The sequence below is a fragment of the Oncorhynchus masou genome, chromosome 28 (genome assembly GCF_036934945.1).
Source record: "Oncorhynchus masou masou isolate Uvic2021 chromosome 28, UVic_Omas_1.1, whole genome shotgun sequence".
Classification (NCBI taxonomy): Eukaryota; Metazoa; Chordata; class Actinopteri; order Salmoniformes; family Salmonidae; genus Oncorhynchus; species Oncorhynchus masou.
In genome coordinates this window covers 81,650,083-81,671,052 of record NC_088239.1, presented here as the reverse complement: position 1 = coordinate 81,671,052, position 20,970 = coordinate 81,650,083, and the positions used below count along the sequence as shown (strand labels likewise).

General features: G+C 50.2%; 1 protein-coding gene across 2 annotated transcripts in view; it reads left to right on the top strand.

The window, feature by feature from the left end:
- The window catches only part of mapkap1 (MAPK associated protein 1), a 184,247-nt gene that overhangs the window by 46,327 nt on the left and 116,950 nt on the right, over positions 1 to 20,970 (top strand). For both annotated transcript variants that reach the window (XM_064943569.1, XM_064943568.1), the window contains one exon: positions 3,391 to 3,567. In XM_064943569.1, the coding sequence (XP_064799641.1) occupies positions 3,391 to 3,567 (177 nt within the window). The remainder of the gene's footprint in view (positions 1 to 3,390; positions 3,568 to 20,970) is intronic.

Sequence of the window (20,970 nt, the reverse complement as noted above, 5' to 3'; positions counted from 1 at the left end):
GGGGCGGATAGAGGGGTACTCTAGGGGGTGGGGACGGAGAGAGGAACTAGGGGGTGGATTGGGGTGGGGTGGGGGACTAGGGGGTGGGGTGGGGAGACTAGGGGGTGGGGAGAGGGGACTAGGGGGTGGGGTGGGGAGACTAGGGGGTGGAGAGGGAGACTAGGGGGGTGGAGGGGAGACTAGGGGGTTGAGAGGGAGACTAGGGGGTGGAGAGGGGAGACTAGGGGGTGGAGAGAGGAGACTAGGGGGTGGAGAGAGGAGACTAGGGTGTGGAGAGAGGAGACTAGGGGGTGGGGTGGGGGTGGAGAGAGGAGACTAGGGGGTGGAGAGAGGAGACTAGGGGTGGGGTGGGGTGGAGAGAGGAGACTAGGGGGTTGAGAGGAGACTAGGGGGTGGGGTGGGGGTGGAGAGAGGAGACTAGGGGGTGGAGAGGAGACTAGGGGGTGGAGAGAGGGGACTAGGGGGTGGAGAGGAGACTAGGAGTGGAGAGAAGACTAGGGGGTGGAGAGAGGAGACTAGGGGGTGGAGAGAGGGGACTAGGGGTTGGAGAGAGGGGACTGGGGGGTGGAGAGGAGACTAGGGGTGGGGTGGGGGTGGAGAGAGGAGACTAGGGGGTGGAGAGAGGAGACTAGGGGGTGGAGAGGGGACTAGGGAGTGGGGTGGAGAGAGGGGACTAGGGGGTGGAGAGAGGGGACTAGGGGGGGGTGGAGAGGAGACTAGGGGGTGGAGAGGAGACTAGGGGGTGGAGAGGAGACTAGGGGGTGGAGAGGAGACTAGGGGGTGGAGAGGAGACTAGGGGGTGGACAGAGGAGACTAGGGGGTGGAGAGGGGACTAGGGGGTGGAGTGGGGTGGAGAGAGGAGACTAGGGGTTGGAGAGAGGAGACTAGGGGGTGGAGAGGGGACTAGGGGGTGGAGAGAGGAGACTAGGGGGTGGAGAGAGGAGACTAGGGGGTGGAGAGAGGAGACTAGGGGGTGGAGAGAGGGGACTAGGGGGTGGAGAGCGGACTAGGGGGTGTAGAGGGGACTAGGGGTGGAGTGGGGTGGAGAGAGGAGACTAGGGGTTGGAGAGAGGAGTCTAGGGGGTGGAGAGGGGACTAGGGGGTGGAGTGGGGTGGAGAGAGGAGACTAGGGGGTGGAGAGAGGAGACTAGGGGGTGGAGAGAGGGGACTAGGGGGTGGAGAGAGGGGACTAGGGGGTGGAGAGCGGACTAGGGGGTGTAGAGGGGACTAGGGGGTGTAGAGAGGAGACTAGGGGGTGGAGAGAGGAGACTAGGGGGTGGAGAGAGGAGACTAGGGAGTGGAGAGGGGACTAAGGGGTGGAGAGGAGACTTGTGGTTGGAGAGGAGACTAGGGGTTGGAGAGGAGACTAGGGGTTGGAGAGAGGAGACTAGGGGTTGGAGAGGAGACTAGGGGTTGGAGAGAGGAGACTAGGGGGTGGAGAGGAGACTAGGGGGTGGAGAGAGGAGACTAGGGGGTGGAGAGAGGAGACTAGGGGGTGGGTAGGAGACTAGGGGGTGGAGAGGGGACTAGGGGGTGGAGAGGAGACTAGGGGGTGGAGAGGAGACTAGGGGGTGGAGAGGGGACTATGGGGTGGAGAGGGGGTATGGGGGGACTGGGGGGTGGAGAAGGGGACTAGGGGGTGGAGAGAGGAGACTAGGGGGTGGAGAGAGGAGACTAGGGGGTGGAAAGAGGAGACTAGGGGGTGGAGAGAGGACTAGGGGGTGGAGAGGGGACTAGGGGGTGGAGAGAGGGGACTAGGGGGTGGAGAGAGGACTAGGGGGTGGAGAGAGGGGACTAGGGGGTGTAGAGGAGACTAGGGGGTGGAGAGATTGGACTAGGGGGTGGAGAGGGGAGACTAGGGGGTGGAGAGAGGGGACTAGGGGGTGGAGAGAGGGGACTAGGGGGTGGAGAGAGGGGACTAGGGGGTGGAGAGAGGGGACTAGGGGGTGGAGAGGAGACTATGGGGGTGGAGAGGGGACTAGGGGGTGGAGGAGAGACTAGGGGGTGGAGGGACTATGGGGGTGGAGAGAGGGGACTAGGGGGTGGAGAGAGGGGACTAGGGGGTGGAGAGGGGACTAGGGGGTGGAGAGAGGAGACTAGGGGGTGGAGAGAGGGGACTAAGGGGTGGAGAGAAGGGACTAAGGGGTGGAGAGAGGGGACTAGGGGGTGGAGAGGGGACTAGGGGGTGGAGAGAGGAGACTAGGGGGATGGAGAGGGGACTAGGGGGTGGAGAGAGGGGACTAGGGGGTGGAGAAAGGAGACTAGGGGGTGGAGAGAGGGGACTAGGGGGTGGGTACTCAATTGTTTTTGTTTTTTTTATAAAAAAAATTATTAATTTATTTAACCCTTATTTAACTAGGCAAGTCAGTTATTAAGAACAAATTCATATTTACAATGACACCCTACATTGGCCAAACCTGGACGCCGCTGGGCCAATTGTGCACTGCCCTGTGGTACTCCCAATCACGGCCAGTTGTGATACACCCTGGGTTCGAACCAGAGTTTCGAGGGACACCTCTAGCACTGAGAGAGAGGTTATGGACACAAGTGTTGCTGACAGGATTGTGTGGACTGTTTTAAAGTGTGCACACACACACACACACACACACACAAAAGTACATACACAAATGCATGCACTGAACTCCATTTCACTTTAACAGAGTTTGGCTTCACGGTCACTTTGCTAGCAGATCTATTCTTTATTCACTGATGTAACAAATATTAAATATTGTCACTCCCTTTTTCTCTCTTCCCTCCTGTTTCTGTCCCTCCTACCTCCCTCTCATCCTCTCTGTTTCTGTCCCTCCTACCTCCCTCTCATCCTCCCTGTTTCTGTCCCTCCTACCTCCCTCTCATCCTCCTACCTCCCTCTCATCCTCTGTTTCTGTCCCTTCTACCTCCCTCCCTCTCATCCTCTCTGTTTCTGTCCCTCCTACCTCCCTCTCATCCTCCCTGTTTCTGTCCCTCCTACCTCTTATCCTCCCTGTTTCTGTCCCTCCTACCTCCCTCTCATCCTCCTACCTCCCTCTCATCCTCTCTGTTTCTGTCCCTCCTACCTCCCTCCCTCTCATCCTCTCTGTTTCTGTCCCTCCTACCTCCCTCCCTCCCTCTCATCCTCCCTGTTTCTGTCCTTCCTACCTCCCCCCTACCTCCCTCTCATCCTCTCTGTTTCTGTCCCTCCTACCTCCCTCCCTCTCATCCTCCCTGTTTCTGTCCCTCCTACCTCCCTCTCATATCCTGCTTTTCGTTCTCTTTTCTGTCTCTATATTTCTCTGTTTCTCTTTCTTTCCTATCTTCCCTCTTTCTCTCTCAACCCTCTGCCTCTCTCTCCTATCCTTCCTCTCTCTCTCTCCCCTGTTTTTTTTTCTCTCTCTCTCTCTCTCTCTCCAGTGAGAACGTGAATGCATACTGCCTCCACATAGCAGAGGATGACGGAGAGGTGGACACAGACTTCCCCCCTTTGGACTCCAATGAGCCCATCCACAAGTTTGGTTTCAGCACTCTGGCCCTGGTCGAGAAGTACTCGTCCCCCGGCCTGGCCGCCAAGCAGTCCCTCTTTGTACGAATGTAAGTCCCTATAAAGCAACCATAACATAGTCCTTCCTTTGGCTCAGTTGGGAGAGCATAGCGCTAGCAACGCTAGGGTTCTGGATTCAGGGCGTGTAGCCTTGCGGTTAAGAGAGTTGGACCAGTAACTGAAAGATCGCAGGTTCGAATCCCCAAGCCGACAAAGTAAGAATATGTGCCGTTCTGCCCTTGAGCAAGGCAGTTAACCCCAAACAACAACTACTCCTCGGCTGCTGATGCCGTGAATGTCAATTTAAAAAATAAAAAATATTCAACTGTTTCCATCCCTAGATTTGACATCCATAGATTTCAACACCTACTTTTTTTTTATCTTGAGACTGAGTTAAGATTGTTAAGAGGGAAGAAGGAAAACAGTACAAGGCAATCCTTTTAGGGTCTATTTCCACTCAAACAGCATGCAATTCACATGGTGCTTTTCTTGGAGCAAAGCAAACTGCTGGCCAAGGGAACGTTATAAGGGAACATGTGGCCTCCATATTAGCTGTAAAACAAAAAAAACAGAACAATATGAGATTTTAGCCAGGCTTTGTAATACAGTTGATCTGTAGATTCCACCTGTCAAACCTTCACTGATTGATTGTGCACACAAAAACATTTTGACACACACACACACACACACACAGTTATTATGCCCCATAACCAAGAGCCACATACATGGTGACGATGAAATGCTGTTACCCTGGATGGACATATTTATCCAATATGTATTTTTTCTAATTTGTAGCAGCGTCCAAATACAGGGCTTCGTCCGTCCGATAACCAGTCCGTAATGACAGTCTGATTAAAACGAGCAATCAGATTCTGATTATGCATTTCCTCCAGCTTATAATTACAGGCCGTTTTCAATTTCAAAAGCTTTTCACTTTCACATGCCTTTCTTTCTTTCTCCTCTTCTTCGGCTCTGTTTTTCAGCAGAGGAAAAGTGTAAAGGCCTAAGAATTCTGAAAGCGTTGCCAAAATGAAAAAGTGAAAGCCAATCAAAAAAAAAGTTTTTTAAAAAGAACCCTCCTCCTACCCAATGAGAAATGTGTATTTTCGTCAGTCTCAAATCCAGGAAAGGAAACGACCACCTCCCCATCACCAAGTCTCCTCCTCCTCCTCTCCCACCGCCCTTTTATTTTCCCGAATATTCATCACAGCAATCGCAATGATTCAAGTCCAGATGTCAAGCTGTAAACCCGTGTTGTACGTTGTGTTACGCTCTACATTTTTCACCTCTGACTCGGTTTCCTTTTTGGCACAGGACCCTGTCTGGAAACCAGTCCCCCTTTTTGCCCTGTTTGGAAACCAGTCTCCCGTTTCTCTCCCTCCTCCCGAGGAACACTTTGTTTATTGAATTGGATAAATGAATTGGCTAGTCATTAACTATGACATGGTTATATCAGGCTTTAGTTATCAAGGTAGATTTTGTTTTCCCGAATTGTCAGGCGATATGCTTTGACATAATGTGTAGATGCGTTGTTGTGTTTTAATTTCTTGTGTGATAAAATATGTTTATCTCTGTGAGAGTGGGTCTAGGAGATGGTGATCTCTCTGTGAGAGTGGTTCTAGGAGATGGTAATCTCTCTGTGATAGTGGGTCTAGGAGATGGTAATCTCTCTGTGAGAGTGGGTCTAGGAGATGGTAATCTCTCTGTGAGAGTGGGTCTAGGAGATGGTAATCTCTGTGAGAGTGGGTCTAGGAGAAGGTAATCTCTCTGTGAGAGTGGGTCTAGGAGATGGTAATCTCTCTGGAGAGTGGGTCTAGGAGATGGTAATCTCTCTGTGAGAGTGGGTCTAGGAGATGGTAATCTCTCTGTGAGAGTGGGTCTAGGAGATGGTAATCTCTCTGTGAGAGTGTGTCTAGGAGATGGTAATCTCTCTGTGAGAGTGTGTCTAGGAGATGGTAATCTCTCTGTGAGAGTGGGTCTAGGAGATGGTAATCTCTCTGTGAGAGTGGGTCTAGGAGATGGTAATCTCTCTGTGAGAGTGGGTCTAGGAGATGGTAATCTCTCTGTGAGAGTGTGTCTAGGAGATGGTAATCTCTCTGTGAGAGTGGGTCTAGGAGATGGTGATCTCTCTGTGAGAGTGGTTCTAGGAGATGGTAATCTCTCTGTGAGAGTGTGTCTAGGAGATGGTAATCTCTCTGTGAGAGTGGGTCTAGGAGATGGTAATCTCTCTGTGAGAGTGGGTCTAGGAGATGGTAATCTCTGTGAGAGTGGGTCTAGGAGAAGGTAATCTCTCTGTGAGAGTGGGTCTAGGAGATGGTAATCTCTCTGTGAGAGTGGGTCTAGGAGATGGTAATCTCTCTGTGAGAGTGGGTCTAGGAGATGGTAATCTCTCTGTGAGAGTGTGTCTAGGAGATGGTAATCTCTGTGAGAGTGTGTCTAGGAGATGTGAGAGTGGGTCTAGGAGATGGTAATCTCTCTGTGATAGTGGGTCTAGGAGATGGTAATCTCTCTGTGAGAGTGGGTCTAGGAGATGGTAATCTCTCTGTGAGAGTGGGTCTAGGAGATGGTAATCTCTCTGTGAGAGTGGGTCTAGGAGATGGTGATCTCTCTGTGAGAGTGGTTCTAGGAGATGGTAATCTCTCTGTGAGAGTGTGTCTAGGAGATGGTAATCTCTCTGTGAGAGTGGGTCTAGGAGATGGTAATCTCTCTGTGAGAGTGGGTCTAGGAGATGGTGATCTCTCTGTGAGAGTGGTTCTAGGAGATGGTAATCTCTCTGTGATAGTGGGTCTAGGAGATGGTAATCTCTCTGTGAGAGTGGGTCTAGGAGATGGTAATCTCTCTGTGAGAGTGGGTCTAGGAGATGGTAATCTCTCTGTGAGAGTGGGTCTAGGAGAAGGTAATCTCTCTGTGAGAGTGGGTCTAGGAGATGGTAATCTCTCTGTGAGAGTGGGTCTAGGAGATGGTAATCTCTCTGTGAGAGTGGGTCTAGGAGATGGTAATCTCTCTGTGAGAGTGTGTCTAGGAGATGGTAATCTCTCTGTGAGAGTGGGTCTAGGAGATGGTAATCTCTCTGTGAGAGTGGGTCTAGGAGATGGTGATCTCTCTGTGATAGTGGGTCTAGGAGATGGTAATCTCTCTGTGAGAGTGGGTCTAGGAGATGGTAATCTCTCTGTGAGAGTGGGTCTAGGAGATGGTAATCTCTGTGAGAGTGGGTCTAGGAGAAGGTAATCTCTCTGTGAGAGTGGGTCTAGGAGATGGTAATCTCTCTGTGAGAGTGGGTCTAGGAGATGGTAATCTCTCTGTGAGAGTGGGTCTAGGAGATGGTAATCTCTCTGTGAGAGTGTGTCTAGGAGATGGTAATCTCTCTGTGAGAGTGGGTCTAGGAGATGGTAATCTCTCTGTGAGAGTGGGTCTAGGAGATGGTAATCTCTCTGTGAGAGTGTGTCTAGGAGATGGTAATCTCTCTGTGAGAGTGGGTCTAGGAGAAGGTAATCTCTCTGTGAGAGTGGGTCTAGGAGATGGTAATCTCTCTGTGAGAGTGTGTCTAGGAGATGGTAATCTCTCTGTGAGAGTGGGTCTAGGAGATGGTAATCTCTCTGTGAGAGTATTAAGCCAGCTGAAGTGACACAACCTCAGCCCGACATGTGGTCATCTTTTCCTCTGTCAAGTACATGGAAAACGTCTCTCTTGGTTCTTTGGAATCAATTTCAGGTATTTATTAAAGGCTGTGGAAGGAGTGATTTTATGTGGAAGGAGTGATTTGCTTTGGTTTGTGGAGAATTTGGGTCAGCCCTTACCATACTGTTCATTTCATGGACGGTTAAAGAGGAGAGCATCGAACTTGCCTTTGAAAACTTCTATAAACTTTGAATGGATGTTTTTGAAATGAGGTTTAACCAATCCAAGATTAGCTCAAGCCTCCTCATTCTCAACAATACTTATGTCAATAGGAATTTTCAGATCTGCCCTCAACTTTCTCTGATTGTTCCATCAATGATCTTGTTTTTTGTTGTTTTCCTTACCCCCAGTTAGAACAGTTGACCCCCAGTTAGAACAGTTGACCCCCAGTTAGAACAGTTGACCCCCAGTTAGAACAGTTGACCCCCAGTTAGAACAGTTGACCCCCAGTTAGAACAGTTGACCCCCAGTTAGAACAGTTGACCCCCAGTTAGAACAGTTGACCCCCAGTTAGAACAGTTTACCCCCTTGGAGCAGTTTACCCCCAGTTGGAGCAGCTTACCCCCAGTTGGAGTAGTTTACCCCCAGTTGGAGCAGTTTACCCCCAGTTGGAGCAGTTTACCCCCAGTTGGAGCAGTTTACCCCCAGTTGGAGCAGTTTACCCCCAGTTGGAGCAGTTTACCCCCAGTTGGAGCAGTTTACCCCCAGTTGGAGCAGTTTACCCCCAGTTAGAGCAGTTTACCCCCTTGGAGCAGTTTACCCCCTTGGAGCAGTTTACCCCCAGTTGGAGCAGTTTACCCCCAGTTGGAGCAGTTTACCCCCAGTTGGAGCAGTTTACCCCCAGTTGGAGCAGTTTACCCCCAGTTGGAGCAGTTTACCCCCTTGGAGCAGTTTACCCCCAGTTGGAGCAGTTTACCCCCAGTTGGAGCAGTTTACCCCCAGTTGGAGCAGTTTACCCCCAGTTGGAGCAGTTTACCCCCAGTTGGAACAGTTTACCCCCAGTTGGAGCAGTTTACCCCCCAGTTGGAGCAGTTTACCCCCAGTTGGAGCAGTTTACCCCCTTGGAGCAGTTTACTCCCAGTTGGAGCAGTTTACCCCCCAGTTGGAGCAGTTTACCCCCCAGTTGGAGCAGTTTACCCCCAGTTGGAACAGTTTACCCCCCTTGGAGCAGTTTACTCCCAGTTGGAGCAGTTTACCCCCAGTTGGAGCAGTTTACTCCCAGTTGGAGCAGTTTAAACTTTTCAAACTTTGGGTAAACTGTTCTAAACTGTTCTAACTGCGGGTAAACTTTTGTAACTGGGGGTAAACTGTTCTAACTGGGGGTAAACTGTTCTAACTGGGGGTCAACTGTTCTAACTGGGGGGAGGGGGTAAACTGCTCCAACTGGGGGGTAAACTGTTCCAACTGGGGGGTAAACTGCTCCAACTGGGGGGTACACTGTTCCAACTGGGGGTAAACCTTTCTAAACTTTTCTAACTGGGGGTAAACTTTTCTAACTGGGGGTAAACTTTTCTAACTGGGGGGAGGGGGTAACCTGCTCCAACTGGGGGGTACACTGTTCCAACTGGGGGTAAACTGCTCCAACTGGGGGGTAGTACAGTTTACCCTCAGTTAGAACAGTTTACCCCCCAGTTGGAGCAGTTTACCCCCCAGTTGGAGCGGTTTACCCCCCAGTTGGAGCAGTTTACCCCCCAGTTGGAGCAGTTTACCCCCCAGTTGGAGCAGTTTACCCCCCAGTTGGAGCAGTTTACCCCCAGTTGGAGCGGTTTACCCCCAGTTGGAGCGGTTTACCCCCAGTTGGAGCGGTTTACCCCCAGTTGGAGCGGTTTACCCCCAGTTGGAGCGGTTTACCCCCAGTTGGAGCGGTTTACCCCCAGTTGGTTCAGTTTACCCCCAGTTGGAGCAGTTTACCCCCGATTGGAACAGTTTACCCCCAGTTGGAACAGTTTACCCCCGGTTGGAACAGTTTACCCCCTCCCCCAGTTGGAGCAGTTTACCTCCCAGTTGGAACAGTTTACCCGCCAGTTTACCCCCAGTTGGAACAGTTTACCCCCAGTTGGAACAGTTTACCCCCAGTTGGAACAGTTTACCCCCCAGTTGGAGCAGTTTACCCCCAGTTGGAGCTTTTTACCCCCAGTTGGAGCAATTTACCCCCAGTTGGAGCAGTTCACCCCCAGTTGGAGCAGTTCACCCCCAGTTGGAGCAGTTCACCCCCAGTTGGAGCAGTTTACCCCCAGTTGGAACAGTTTACCCCCAGTTGGAGCAGTTTACCCCCAGTTGGAGCATTTTACCCCCAGTTGGAGCAGTTTACCCCCCAGTTGGAGCAGTTTACCCCCCAGTTGGAGCAGTTTACCCCCAGTTGGAGCAGTTTACTCCCAGTTGGAGCAGTTTAAACTTTTCAAACTTTGGGTAAACTGTTCTAAACTGTTCTAACTGCGGGTAAACGTTTCTAACTGGGGGTAAACTGTTCTAACTGGGGGGAGGGGGTAAACTGCTCCAACTGGGGGGTACACTGTTCCAACTGGGGGTAAACTGTTCTAAACTGTTCTAACTGGGGGTAAACTTTTCTAACTGGGGATAACTTTTCTAACTGGGGGGAGGGGGTACACTGCTCCAACTGGGGGGTACACTGTTCCAACTGGGGGTAAACTGTTCCAACTGGGGGTAAACTGCTCCAACTGGGGGGTAGTAGAGTTTACCCTCAGTTGGAGCAGTTTACCCCTCATTTGGAGCAGTTTACCCCCCAGTTGGAGCGGTTTACCCCCCAGTTGGAGCAGTTTACCCCCAGTTGGAACAGTTTACCCCCCAGTTGGAGCAGTTTACCCCCCAGTTGGAGCAGTTTACCCCCCAGTTGGAGCAGTTTACCCCCAGTTGGAACAGTTTACCCCCCAGTTGGAGCGGTTTACCCCCAGTTGGAGCGGTTTACCCCCAGTTGGAGCGGTTTACCCGCAGTTGGAACAGTTTACCCCCAGTTGGAGCAGTTTACCCCCCGGTTGGAGCAGTTTACCCCCGGTTGGAGCAGTTTACCCCCGGTTGGAGCAGTTTACCCCCGGTTGGAACAGTTTACCCCCCCCCCCCCCCCAGTTGGAGCAGTTACCCCCCCCACCCCCCACCCCCAGTTGGAACAGTTTACCCCCGGTTGGAACAGTTTACCCCCTCCCCCAGTTGGAACAGTTTACCTCCCAGTTGGAACAGTTTACCCCCCAGTTGGAACAGTTTACCCCCAGTTGGAGCAGTTTACCCCCAGTTGGAGCAGTTTACCTCCCAGTTGGAACAGTTTACCCCCCAGTTTACCCCCAGTTGGAACAGTTTACTTCCCAGTTGGAGCAGTTTACCTCCCAGTTGGAACAGTTTACCCCCCAGTTTACCCCCAGTTGGAACAGTTTACCCCCAGTTGGAACAGTTTACCCCCCAGTTGGAGCGGTTTACCCCCAGTTGGAGCATTTTACCCCCAGTTGGAGCAGTTTACCCCCAGTTGGAGCAGTTTACCCCCAGTTGGAGCAGTTTACCCCCTTGGAGCAGTTTACCTTGGAGCAGTTTACCTCCAGTTGGAGCAGATTTACCCCCAGTTGGAGCAGTTTACCCCCCAGTTGGAGCAGTTTACCCCCCTTGGAGCAGTTTACCCCCAGTTGGAGCAGATTTACCCCCAGTTGGAGCAGTTTACCCCCCAGTTGGAGCAGTTTACTCCCAGTTGGAGCAGTTTAAACTTTTCAAACTTTGGGTAAACTGTTCTAACTGCGGGTAAACTTTTCTAACTGGGGGTAAACTGTTCTAACTGGGGGGAGGGGGTAAACTGCTTCAACTGGGGGGTACACTGTTCCAACTGGGGGTAAACTGTTCTAAACTGTTCTAACTGGGGGTAAACTGTTCCAACTGGGGGTAAACTGTTCCAACTGGGGGTAAACTGCTCCAACTGGGGGGTAGTACAGTTTACCCTCCAGTTGGAGCAGTTTACCCCCCAGTTGGAGCAGTTTACCCCCCAGTTGGAGCAGTTTACCCCCCAGTTGGAGCAGTTTACCCCCCAGTTGGAGCGGTTTATCCCCCGGTTGGAGCGGTTTACCCCCCGGTTGGAGCGGTTTACCCCCCGGTTGGAGCGGTTTACCCCCCGGTTGGAGCGGTTTACCCCCCGGTTGGAGCGGTTTACCCCCCGGTTGGAGCAGTTTACCCCCCGGTTGGAGCAGTTTACCCCCCGGTTGGAGCAGTTTACCTCCCGGTTGGAGCAGTTTATCTCCCGGTTGGAGCAGTTTACCCCCGGTTGGAGCAGTTTACCCTCCGGTTGGAGCAGTTTATCCCCCGGTTGGCGCAGTTTACCCCCCGGTTGGAGCAGTTTACCCCCCAGTTGGAGCAGTTTACTCCCAGTTGGAGCAGTTTAAACTTTTCAAACTTTGGGTAAACTGTTCTAAACTGTTCTAACTGCGGGTAAACTTTTCTAACTGGGGGTAAACTGTTCTAACTGGGGGGAGTGGGTAAACTGCTCCAACTGGGGGGTACACTGCTCCAACTGGGGGGTACACTGTTCCAACTGGGGGTAAACTGTTCTAAACTGTTCTAACTGGGGGTAAACCTTTCTAAACCTTTCTAACTGGGGGTAAACTTTTCTAACTGGGGATAACTTTTCTAACTGAGGATAACTTTTCTAACTGGGGATGAGGGGGTACACTGCTCCAACTGGGGGGTACACTGTTCCAACTGGGGGTAAACTGTTCCAACTGGGGGTAAACTGCTCCAACTGGGGGGTAGTAGAGTTTACCCTCAGTTGGAGCAGTTTACCCCCCAGTTGGAACAGTTTACCCCCCAGTTGGAGCGGTTTACCCCCCAGTTGGAGCAGTTTACCCCCAGTTGGAACAGTTTACCCCCAGTTGGAGCAGTTTACCCCCAGTTGGAGCAGTTTACCCCCAGTTGGAGCAGTTTACCCCCAGTTGGAGCGGTTTTCCCCCTGTTGGAGCGGTTTACCCCCGGTTGGAGCGGTTTACCCCCGGTTGGAGCGGTTTACCCCCGGTTGGAGCGGTTTACCCCCGGTTGGAGCAGTTTACCCCCCCGGTTGGAGCAGTTTACCCCTCGGTTGGAGCAGTTTACCCCCGGTTGGAACAGTTTACCCCCGGTTGGAACAGTTTACCCCCAGTTGGAACAGTTTACCCCCAGTTGGAGCAGTTTACCCCCAGTTGGAGCAGTTTACCTCCCAGTTGGAACAGTTTACCCCCAGTTTACCCCCAGTTGGAACAGTTTACTTCCCAGTTGGAGCAGTTTACCTCCCAGTTGGAACAGTTCACCCCCCAGTTGGAGCAGTTCACCCCCCAGTTGGAGCATTTTATCCCCCGGTTGGCGCAGTTTACCCCCCGGTTGGAGCAGTTTACCCCCCGGTTGGAGTTTAAACTTTTCAAACTTTGGGTAAACTGTTCTAAACTGTTCTAACTGCGGGTAAACTTTCTAACTGGGGGTAAACTGTTCTAACTGGGGGGGGTAAACTGCTCCAACTTTAAACTGCCCAACGGGGGGGTACACTGTTCCAACTGGGGGTAACTGCTCCAACTGGGGGTAGTACAGTTTACCCTCAGTTAGAACACTTTACCCCCAGTTGGAGCAGTTTACCCCCAGTTGGAGCGGTTTACCCCCAGTTGGAGCAGTTTACCCCCAGTTGGAGCAGTTTACACCCCAGTTGGAGCAGTTTACCCCCGGTTGGAGCAGTTTACCCCGGTTGGAGCAGTTTACCCCCGGTTGGAGCAGTATATCCCCCGGTTGGCGCAGTTTACCCCCGGTTGGAGCAGTTTACCCCCGGTTGGAGCAGTTTACCCCCGGTTGGAGCAGTTTACCCCCCGGTTGGAGCAGTTTATCCCCCGGTTGGAGCAGTTTACCCCCCGGTTGGAGCAGTTTACCCCCCGGTTGGAGCAGTTTACCCCCAGTTGGAGCAGTTTACTCCCAGTTGGAGCAGTTTAAACTTTTCAAACTGTGGGTAAACTGTTCTAAACTGTTCTAACTGCGGGTAAACTTTTCTAACTGGGGTAACTGGGGTAAACTTTCTATCTGGGAGGGGGTACCCCTCCAACCAGGGGACACAGTTCCCCGGTTCCAACCGGGGTAAACTGCTCCAACCGGGGGTAGTAGAGTTTACCCTCAGTTGGAGCAGTTTTCCCCCAGTTTTTACCCCCCAGTTGGAGCAGTTTACCCCCAGTTGGAGCAGTTTACCCCCAGTTGGAGCAGTTTACCCCCCAGTTGGAGCAGTTTACCCCCAGTTGGAGCAGTTTACCCCCAGTTGGAGAAGTTTACCCCCAGTTGGAGCAGTTTACCCCCCAGTTGGAGCAGTTTACCCCCCAGTTGGAGCGGTTTACCCCCGGTTGGAGCAGTTTACCCCCGGTTGGAACAGTTTACCCCCCCGGTTGGAACAGTTTACCCCCCCCCCCCCACCAGTTGGAACCGTTTCCCCCGGTTGGAACAGTTTACCCCCCCCCCCCCCCAGTTGGAACAGTTTACCCCCGGTTGGAACAGTTTACCCCCTCCCCCAGTTTTAACAGTTTACCCCAGTTGGAACAGTTTACCCCCAGTTGGAGCAGTTTACCCCCAGTTGGAGCAGTTTACCTCCCAGTTGGAACAGTTTACCTCCCAGTTGGAACAGTTTACCCCCCAGTTTACCCCCAGTTGGAACAGTTTACCCCCCCAGTTGGAGCGGTTTACCCCCCGGTTGGAGCAGTTTACCCCCGGTTGGAACAGTTTACCCCCGGTTGGAACAGTTACCCCCCCCCCCCAGTTGGAACAGTTTACCTCCCAGTTGGAACAGTTTACCCCCAGTTTACCCCCAGTTGTAACAGTTTACCCCCCAGTTGGAGCGGTTTACCCCCGGTTGGAGCAGTTTACCCCCGGTTGGAGCAGTTTACCCCCGGTTGGAACAGTTTACCCCCCGGTTGGAACAGTTTACCCCCACCCCCACCAGTTGGAACCGTTTCCCCCGGTTGGAACAGTTTACTCCCCCCCCCCCCCCCCAGTTGGAACAGTTTACCTCCCAGTTGGAACAGTTTACCCCCAGTTTACCCCCAGTTGTAACAGTTTACCCCCCAGTTGGAGCGGTTTACCCCCGGTTGGAGCAGTTTACCCCCGGTTGGAGCAGTTTACCCCCCGGTTGGAACAGTGTACCCCCCGGTTGGAACAGTTTACCCCCACCCCCACCAGTTGGAACCGTTTCCCCCGGTTGGAACAGTTTACCCCCCCCCCCCCCAGTTGGAACAGTTTACCCCCGGTTGGAACAGTTTACCCCCTCCCCCAGTTTTAACAGTTTACCCCCAGTTGGAACAGTTTACCCCCAGTTGGAGCAGTTTACCCCCAGTTGGAGCAGTTTACCTCCCAGTTGGAACAGTTTACCTCCCAGTTGGAACAGTTTACCCCCAGTTTACCCCCCAGTTGGAACAGTTTACCCCCAGTTGGAACAGTTTACCCCCGGTTGGAACAGTTTACCCCCTCCCCCAGTTTTAACAGTTTACCCCCAGTTGGAACAGTTTACCCCCAGTTGGAGCAGTTTACCCCCAGTTGGAGCAGTTTACCTCCCAGTTGGAACAGTTTACCTCCCAGTTGGAACAGTTTACCCCCAGTTTACCCCCCAGTTGGAACAGTTTACCCCCAGTTGGAACAGTTTACCCCCAGTTGGAACCCCCTGGTTGGAACAGTTTCCCCCTCACCCCATTTGGAACAGTTTACCCCCCAGTTGGAACAGTTTACCCCCTCCCCCAGTTGGAACAGTTTACCCCCAGTTGGAACAGTTTACCCCCAGTTGGAACAGTTTACCCCCTCCCCCAGTCGGAACAGTTTACCTCCCCCCAGTTGGAACAGTTTACCCCCCAGTTTACCCCCCAGTAGCAAACCCATGTAATGCCTTATAGTTATATAGGTCCTGATTAGCAGGAAGCTTGGCCCCAGTGATGTACTGGGTGTACGCACTACCCTCTCTAGTGCCTTGCGGTGGGAAGCCGATTAGTTGCCATACCAGGCAGTGATGCAACCAGTCAGGGTGCTCTCGATGGTGCAGCTGTTGAACGTTTTGAGGATATGAGGACTTGGAGCAAACTTTTGAGGGGGAATAGTGCCCTCTTCACGACTGTCTTGGTGTGTTTGGACCATCATAGTTGTTTGTTGGTAATGTTGTTACCTAACCTTACCACCTGGGGGCGACCCGTCAGGAAGTCTAGGATCCAGTTGCAGAGGGAGGGGTTTAGTCCCAGTGTCCTTACCTTTGTGATGAGCTTTGAAGGCACTGTGGTGTTGAACGCTAAGCTGAAGTCAATGAACAGCATTCTAACGTTGGTGTTCCTTTTGTTCAGGTGGGAAAGGGCAGTGTGGAGTGCAATAGAGATTGCATAATCTGTGGATCTGTTGGGGCGCTATGCAAATTGGAGTGGGTCTAGGCTTTCTGGGATAATGATGTTGATGTGAGTCATGACCAGTCTTTCAAAGCACTTCTTGGCTACAGACGTTAGTGCTACGGGTCTGTAGTCATTTAGGCAGGTTACCTTAGTGTTCTTGGGCACAGGGACTTTGTTGGTATTACAGACTCAGTCAGGGACAGGTTGAAAATGTCAGTGAAGACACTTGCCAGTTGGTCACCGCGTGCTCGGAGTTCACGTCCTGGTAATCCGACTGGCCCCGCGGCCTTGTGACAAGCACATCACACAAGCACAGCACTTACACAAATGACTGATGATTGGCTGAGAGAAATTGATGATGAAATGATTGTGGGGGCTGTCTTGTTAGACTTCAGTGCAGCTTTTGACATTATCGATCATAGTCTGCTGTTGTAAAAACGTATGTGTTATGGCTTTACACCCCCTGCTATATTGTGGATAAAGAGTAACTTGTCTAACAGAACACAGAGGGTGTTCTTTAATGGAAGCCTCTCAAATATAATCCAGTTAGAATCAGGAATTCCCCAGGGTAGCCGTTTGGGCCCATTGCTATAGCTGTTTAGGTCCCTTGCATTTTCAATCTTTACTAACGACATGCCACTGACTTTGAGTAAAGCCAGAGTGTCTATGCATGCGGATGACTCAACACTATACACGTCAGCTACTATGGCGACTAAAATGTCTGCAACACTCAACAAAGAGCTGCAGTTAGTTTCAGAATGGGTGTCAAGGAATAAGTTGGTCCTAAATATTTCTAAAACTCAAAGCATTGTATTTGGGATAAAACATTCACTGAACCCTAAACCTCAACTAAATCTTGTAATGAATAATGTGGAAATTGAGCAAGTTGAGATGACTATGCTTGGAGTAACCCTGGATTGTAAACTGTCATGGTCAAAACATATTGATACAGTGGTAGCTAAGATGGGGAGAAGTCTGTATATAATAACGTGATGCTCTGCCTTAACAACCCTATCAACAAGGCAGGCAGACCCCAGTTTTGTCGCACCTTGACTACTGTTCAGTCGTTTGGTCAGGTGCCACAAAAAAGGACTTAGGAAAATTGCAATTGGCTCTTCATCACTACTTTTATTTATGAGAGGTATTGACATGTTGAATGCACCGAGCTGTCTGTCTATACTACTGGCACACAGCTCGGACACCCATGCATAACCCACAAGAGGTCTCTTCACAGTCCCCAAGTACAGAACAGACTATGGGAGGCACACAGTGCTATATAGAACCATGACAACATGGAACTCTATTCCACAGCACTACATAGAGCCATGACAACATGGAACTCTATTCCACAGTACTACATAGAGCCATGACAACATGGAACTCTATTCCACAGTACTATATAGAGCCATGACAACATGGAACTCTATTCCACAGTACTACATAGAGCCATGACAACATGGAAGTCTATTCCACAGCACTACATAGAGCCATGACAACATGGAACTCTATTCCACAGTACTACATAGAGCCAGGACAACATGGAACTCTATTCCACAGTACTATATAGAGCCACGACTACTTGGAACTCTATTCCACAGTACTATATAGAGCCATGACAACATGGAACTCTATTCCACAGTACTACATAGAGCCATGCCAACATGGAACTCTATTCCACAGCACTACATAGAGCCATGACAACATGGAACTCTATTCCACAGTACTACATAGAGCCAGGACAACATGAAACTCTATTCCACAGTACTATATAGAGCCATGACAACACTTGGAACTCTATTCCACAGTACTATATAGAGCCATGACAACATGGAACTCTATTCCACAGTACTATATAGAGCCATGACTACTTGGAACTCTATTCCACAGTACTACATAGAGCCATGACTACTTGGAACTCTATTCCACAGTACTATATAGAGCCATGACTACTTGGAACTCTATTCCACAGTACTATATAAAGCCATGACTACTTGGAACTCTATTCCACAGTACTACTTGGAACTCTATTCCACAGTACTATATAGAGCCATGACAACATGGAACTCTATTCCACAGTACTATATAGAGCCATGACTACATGGAACTCTATTCCACAGTACTACATAGAGCCATGACTACTTGGAACTCTATTCCACAGTACTATATAAAGCCATGACTACTTGGAACTCTATTCCACAGTACTATATAGAGCCATGACTACTTGGAACTCTATTCCACATCAAGTAACTGACACAAAAAAACTGATTGAAAAACACCTTATGGAACAGTGGGGACTGTGAAGCAACACAAACAGGCCCATACACATACTCACACACACACAATAACATACACACTATACTGCATACACATGGATTTAGTACTGTAGATATGTGGTAGTGGTGGAGTTGGGGCCTGAGGGCACACAGTGTGCTGTGAGTGTACTGTAATTTTGAAAAAATTGTATAAACATGCCCTAATTTCGCTGGACCCCAGAAAGAGTAGCTGCTGCTTTGGCAGCAGCTAATGGGGATCCGTCTTAAGGTCTTACATCGGCTACGGAGAGCGTGATCACACAGTCATCCGGAACAGCTGATGCTCTCATGCATGCTTCAGTGTTGCTTACCTCAAAGCGAGCATATAAGTAGTTTAGCTCGTCTGGTAGGCTTGTGACACTGGGCTGCTCGCAGTTGTGCTTCCCTTTGTTGTCTGTAATCGTTTGCCACGACGAGCGTCCGAGCCGGTGTCGTACGATTCAATCTTAGTCCTGTATTGACACTTTGCCAGTTTGATAGTTCGTCTGAGGGCGTAGCGGGATTTCTTATAAGCGTCTGGGTTTGAGTCCCGCTCCCTTTAGCTCAGTGCGGATGTTGCCTGTAATCCATGGCTTCTGGTTTGGGGTCTGTACGTGCAGACACTGTGGGGACGATGTCATCGATGAGCTTATTGATGAAGCCAGTGACTGATATAATGTATATATATGATATAATGTACTCCTCAATGCCATCAGAAGAATCCCGGAACATATTCCAGTCTGTTATATAGCAAAGCAGTCCTGTAGCTTAGCATCTTCATCTGACCACTTTTTTTAAAGACCTAGTCACTGGTGCTTCCTGCTTGTATTTTTACTTGTAAGCAGGAATCAGGAGGATAGAATTACGGTCAGATTTGGCAAATGGATGGCGAGGGAGAGCTTTGTACGCGTCTGTGTGTGGAGTAAAGGTGGTCTAGAGTTTTTTTTTTCTTCTTCTGGTTGCACATTTAACATGCTGGTAGAAATGAGGTAAAATGGAATTAAGTTTCCCTGCATTAAAATCCCCGGCCACTAGGAGCGCCGTCTTAGTGCCAGCATCAGTTTGTGGTGGTAAATAGACAGCTTTGAAAAATATTGATGAAAGCTCTCTTGGTAAATAGTGTGGTCTACAGCTTATCATGAGATACTCTACCTCAGGCGAGCAAAACCTCGAGACTTCCTTAATATTAGATTTCGTGCACCAGCTGTTGTTTACAAATATACACAGACCGCCACCCCTCATCTTACCGGAGCCAGCTGTTCTATCTTGTTGATGCAGCGTAAACCACGCCAGATGTATGTTATCCATGTTGTCGTTCAGCCAAGACTTGGAGAAACATAAGATATTTGTTTTTAATGTCCCGATGGTAGGATATTCGTGATTGTAGTTCGTCTATTTTGATATGCAATGATTGTACGTTGGCTAATAGGACTGATGGTAGAGGCAGATTGCCAACTCACTGTCGGATCCTGACAAGGCACCCCAAACTACTTCCCTGATAACTCCATCTCTTTCTCCTGCGAATGATGAGGATGAGGGCCTTGACGGGTATCCGACTCGTTAAAGAACAACATCTTTGTCCAGTACGGGGCGAGTAATCACTGTCCTGATATCCAGAAGCTATTTTATGTCATAAGAGATGATGGCAGAAACATTATGCACAAAAGAATTGACAAATAACGCGAAAAAAAACACACATTAGTACAATTGGTTAAGACCCCGTAAAACGGCTGCCATCTCCTCCGGCGCCCCCAGTTAGAGCATTTTTCCCCCAGTTAAAGCATTTTTTTTCTGTGTTGTGCCCAGGGACTGTACTCTAATCAGTTTGTTGTGTTAATTTATCGGAGAGAGCTTTTTAAGGAGCGCCTATTCATTTTAATTGCTAATCGGGTTTGGAGAGGCTGCCTCTGCCAGGGAGAAGTTGGCACTCGATGATGGCCAGAGACTCAGGCTGTGTGTGTGTCTTTCTGGGGCCTTGTTTGTGTGTACAAGTGTTAAAGTGTGTGTTGGTAAATGTGTGTGTGTGTGTGTGTGTGTGTGTTATAGCTTAAATCACAGAGCCCCCCTGGTTCTGCTTTACAGACATGCACTCCTGTATATTAACATTGGGCCTGGGCCCAAAAAGCCTGCTCTTTATCCACTGATTCCCCCATAGGGCCTCTTTAAGCGCTCCGTCTGATGGCTAGACTAGCTGGACCTTTTAAAGAGCCACAGAACACGCTGATTGCCATGTCTGTTTTTCTGTTGCTCATTAGAAATACGAGATTTCAGTCTTAGAAGTGTGTTTCCTGACTGAGTCAACATTTGGTTAATGTTTGTACCTCATGAGCCGATTTCGCTTCTTAAAATCTCCAGAATTAATCTAAGATAATAATCTGTAATTTATTGATGTTTTTGCTGAGGATGTTTTAGTTGATCAATTTTACATCTAAAAAGGTGTTTGGTGCATTATTTCTGTAGTAAAACAATGAGCAAAGTGTTGTCTTATGTAAACAAATTCGGAGCTGCTGGGCAGGTCTGTCTCACTGTTTATGCTATTGGATTGATAACAATCGATGCAGCTGTTCACCCCATGTTAGTTGTGGCTAGGCTAGGCTAGCTGGGCCCTGTAAACGCTCCATATTCAGCGCATGTGACAAGCTAAATTTGATTTGATCTGGTGGCAAGGCTAGCTGGGCACTTTAAGCGCTTCGTCTGGTGGCTAGGATAGGCTAGCAGGGTACTTTAAGCGCTTCGTCTGGTGGCTAGGATAGGCTAGCTGGGTACTTTAAGCGCTTCGTCTGGTGGCTCGTCTGTTGGCTAGGCTAGGCTAGCTGGGCACTTTAAGCGCTTCGTCTGGTGGCTAGGATAGGCTAGCTGGGCACTTTAAGCGCTTCGTCTGGTGGCTAGGCTAGCTGGGCCCCTTAAGCGCTTTGTCTGGTGGCTTGGCTGGCTACACTGGCTAGGGTAACTGGGCCCTTTTAATTGCTTTGACTGGTGGCTAGCTGGGCCCTTTAATCGCTTCATCTGGTGGCTAGGCTAAACCCAAGCTTCAAGCTTGACTCTGAATCGTTGCCCTGGTTGAGGAGTAAAGCAGTGTGAGGGATGCTGAGCCCTATCTATGGAGTGTGAAGGGAATGAAAGTTTGGCATGGCGTGAA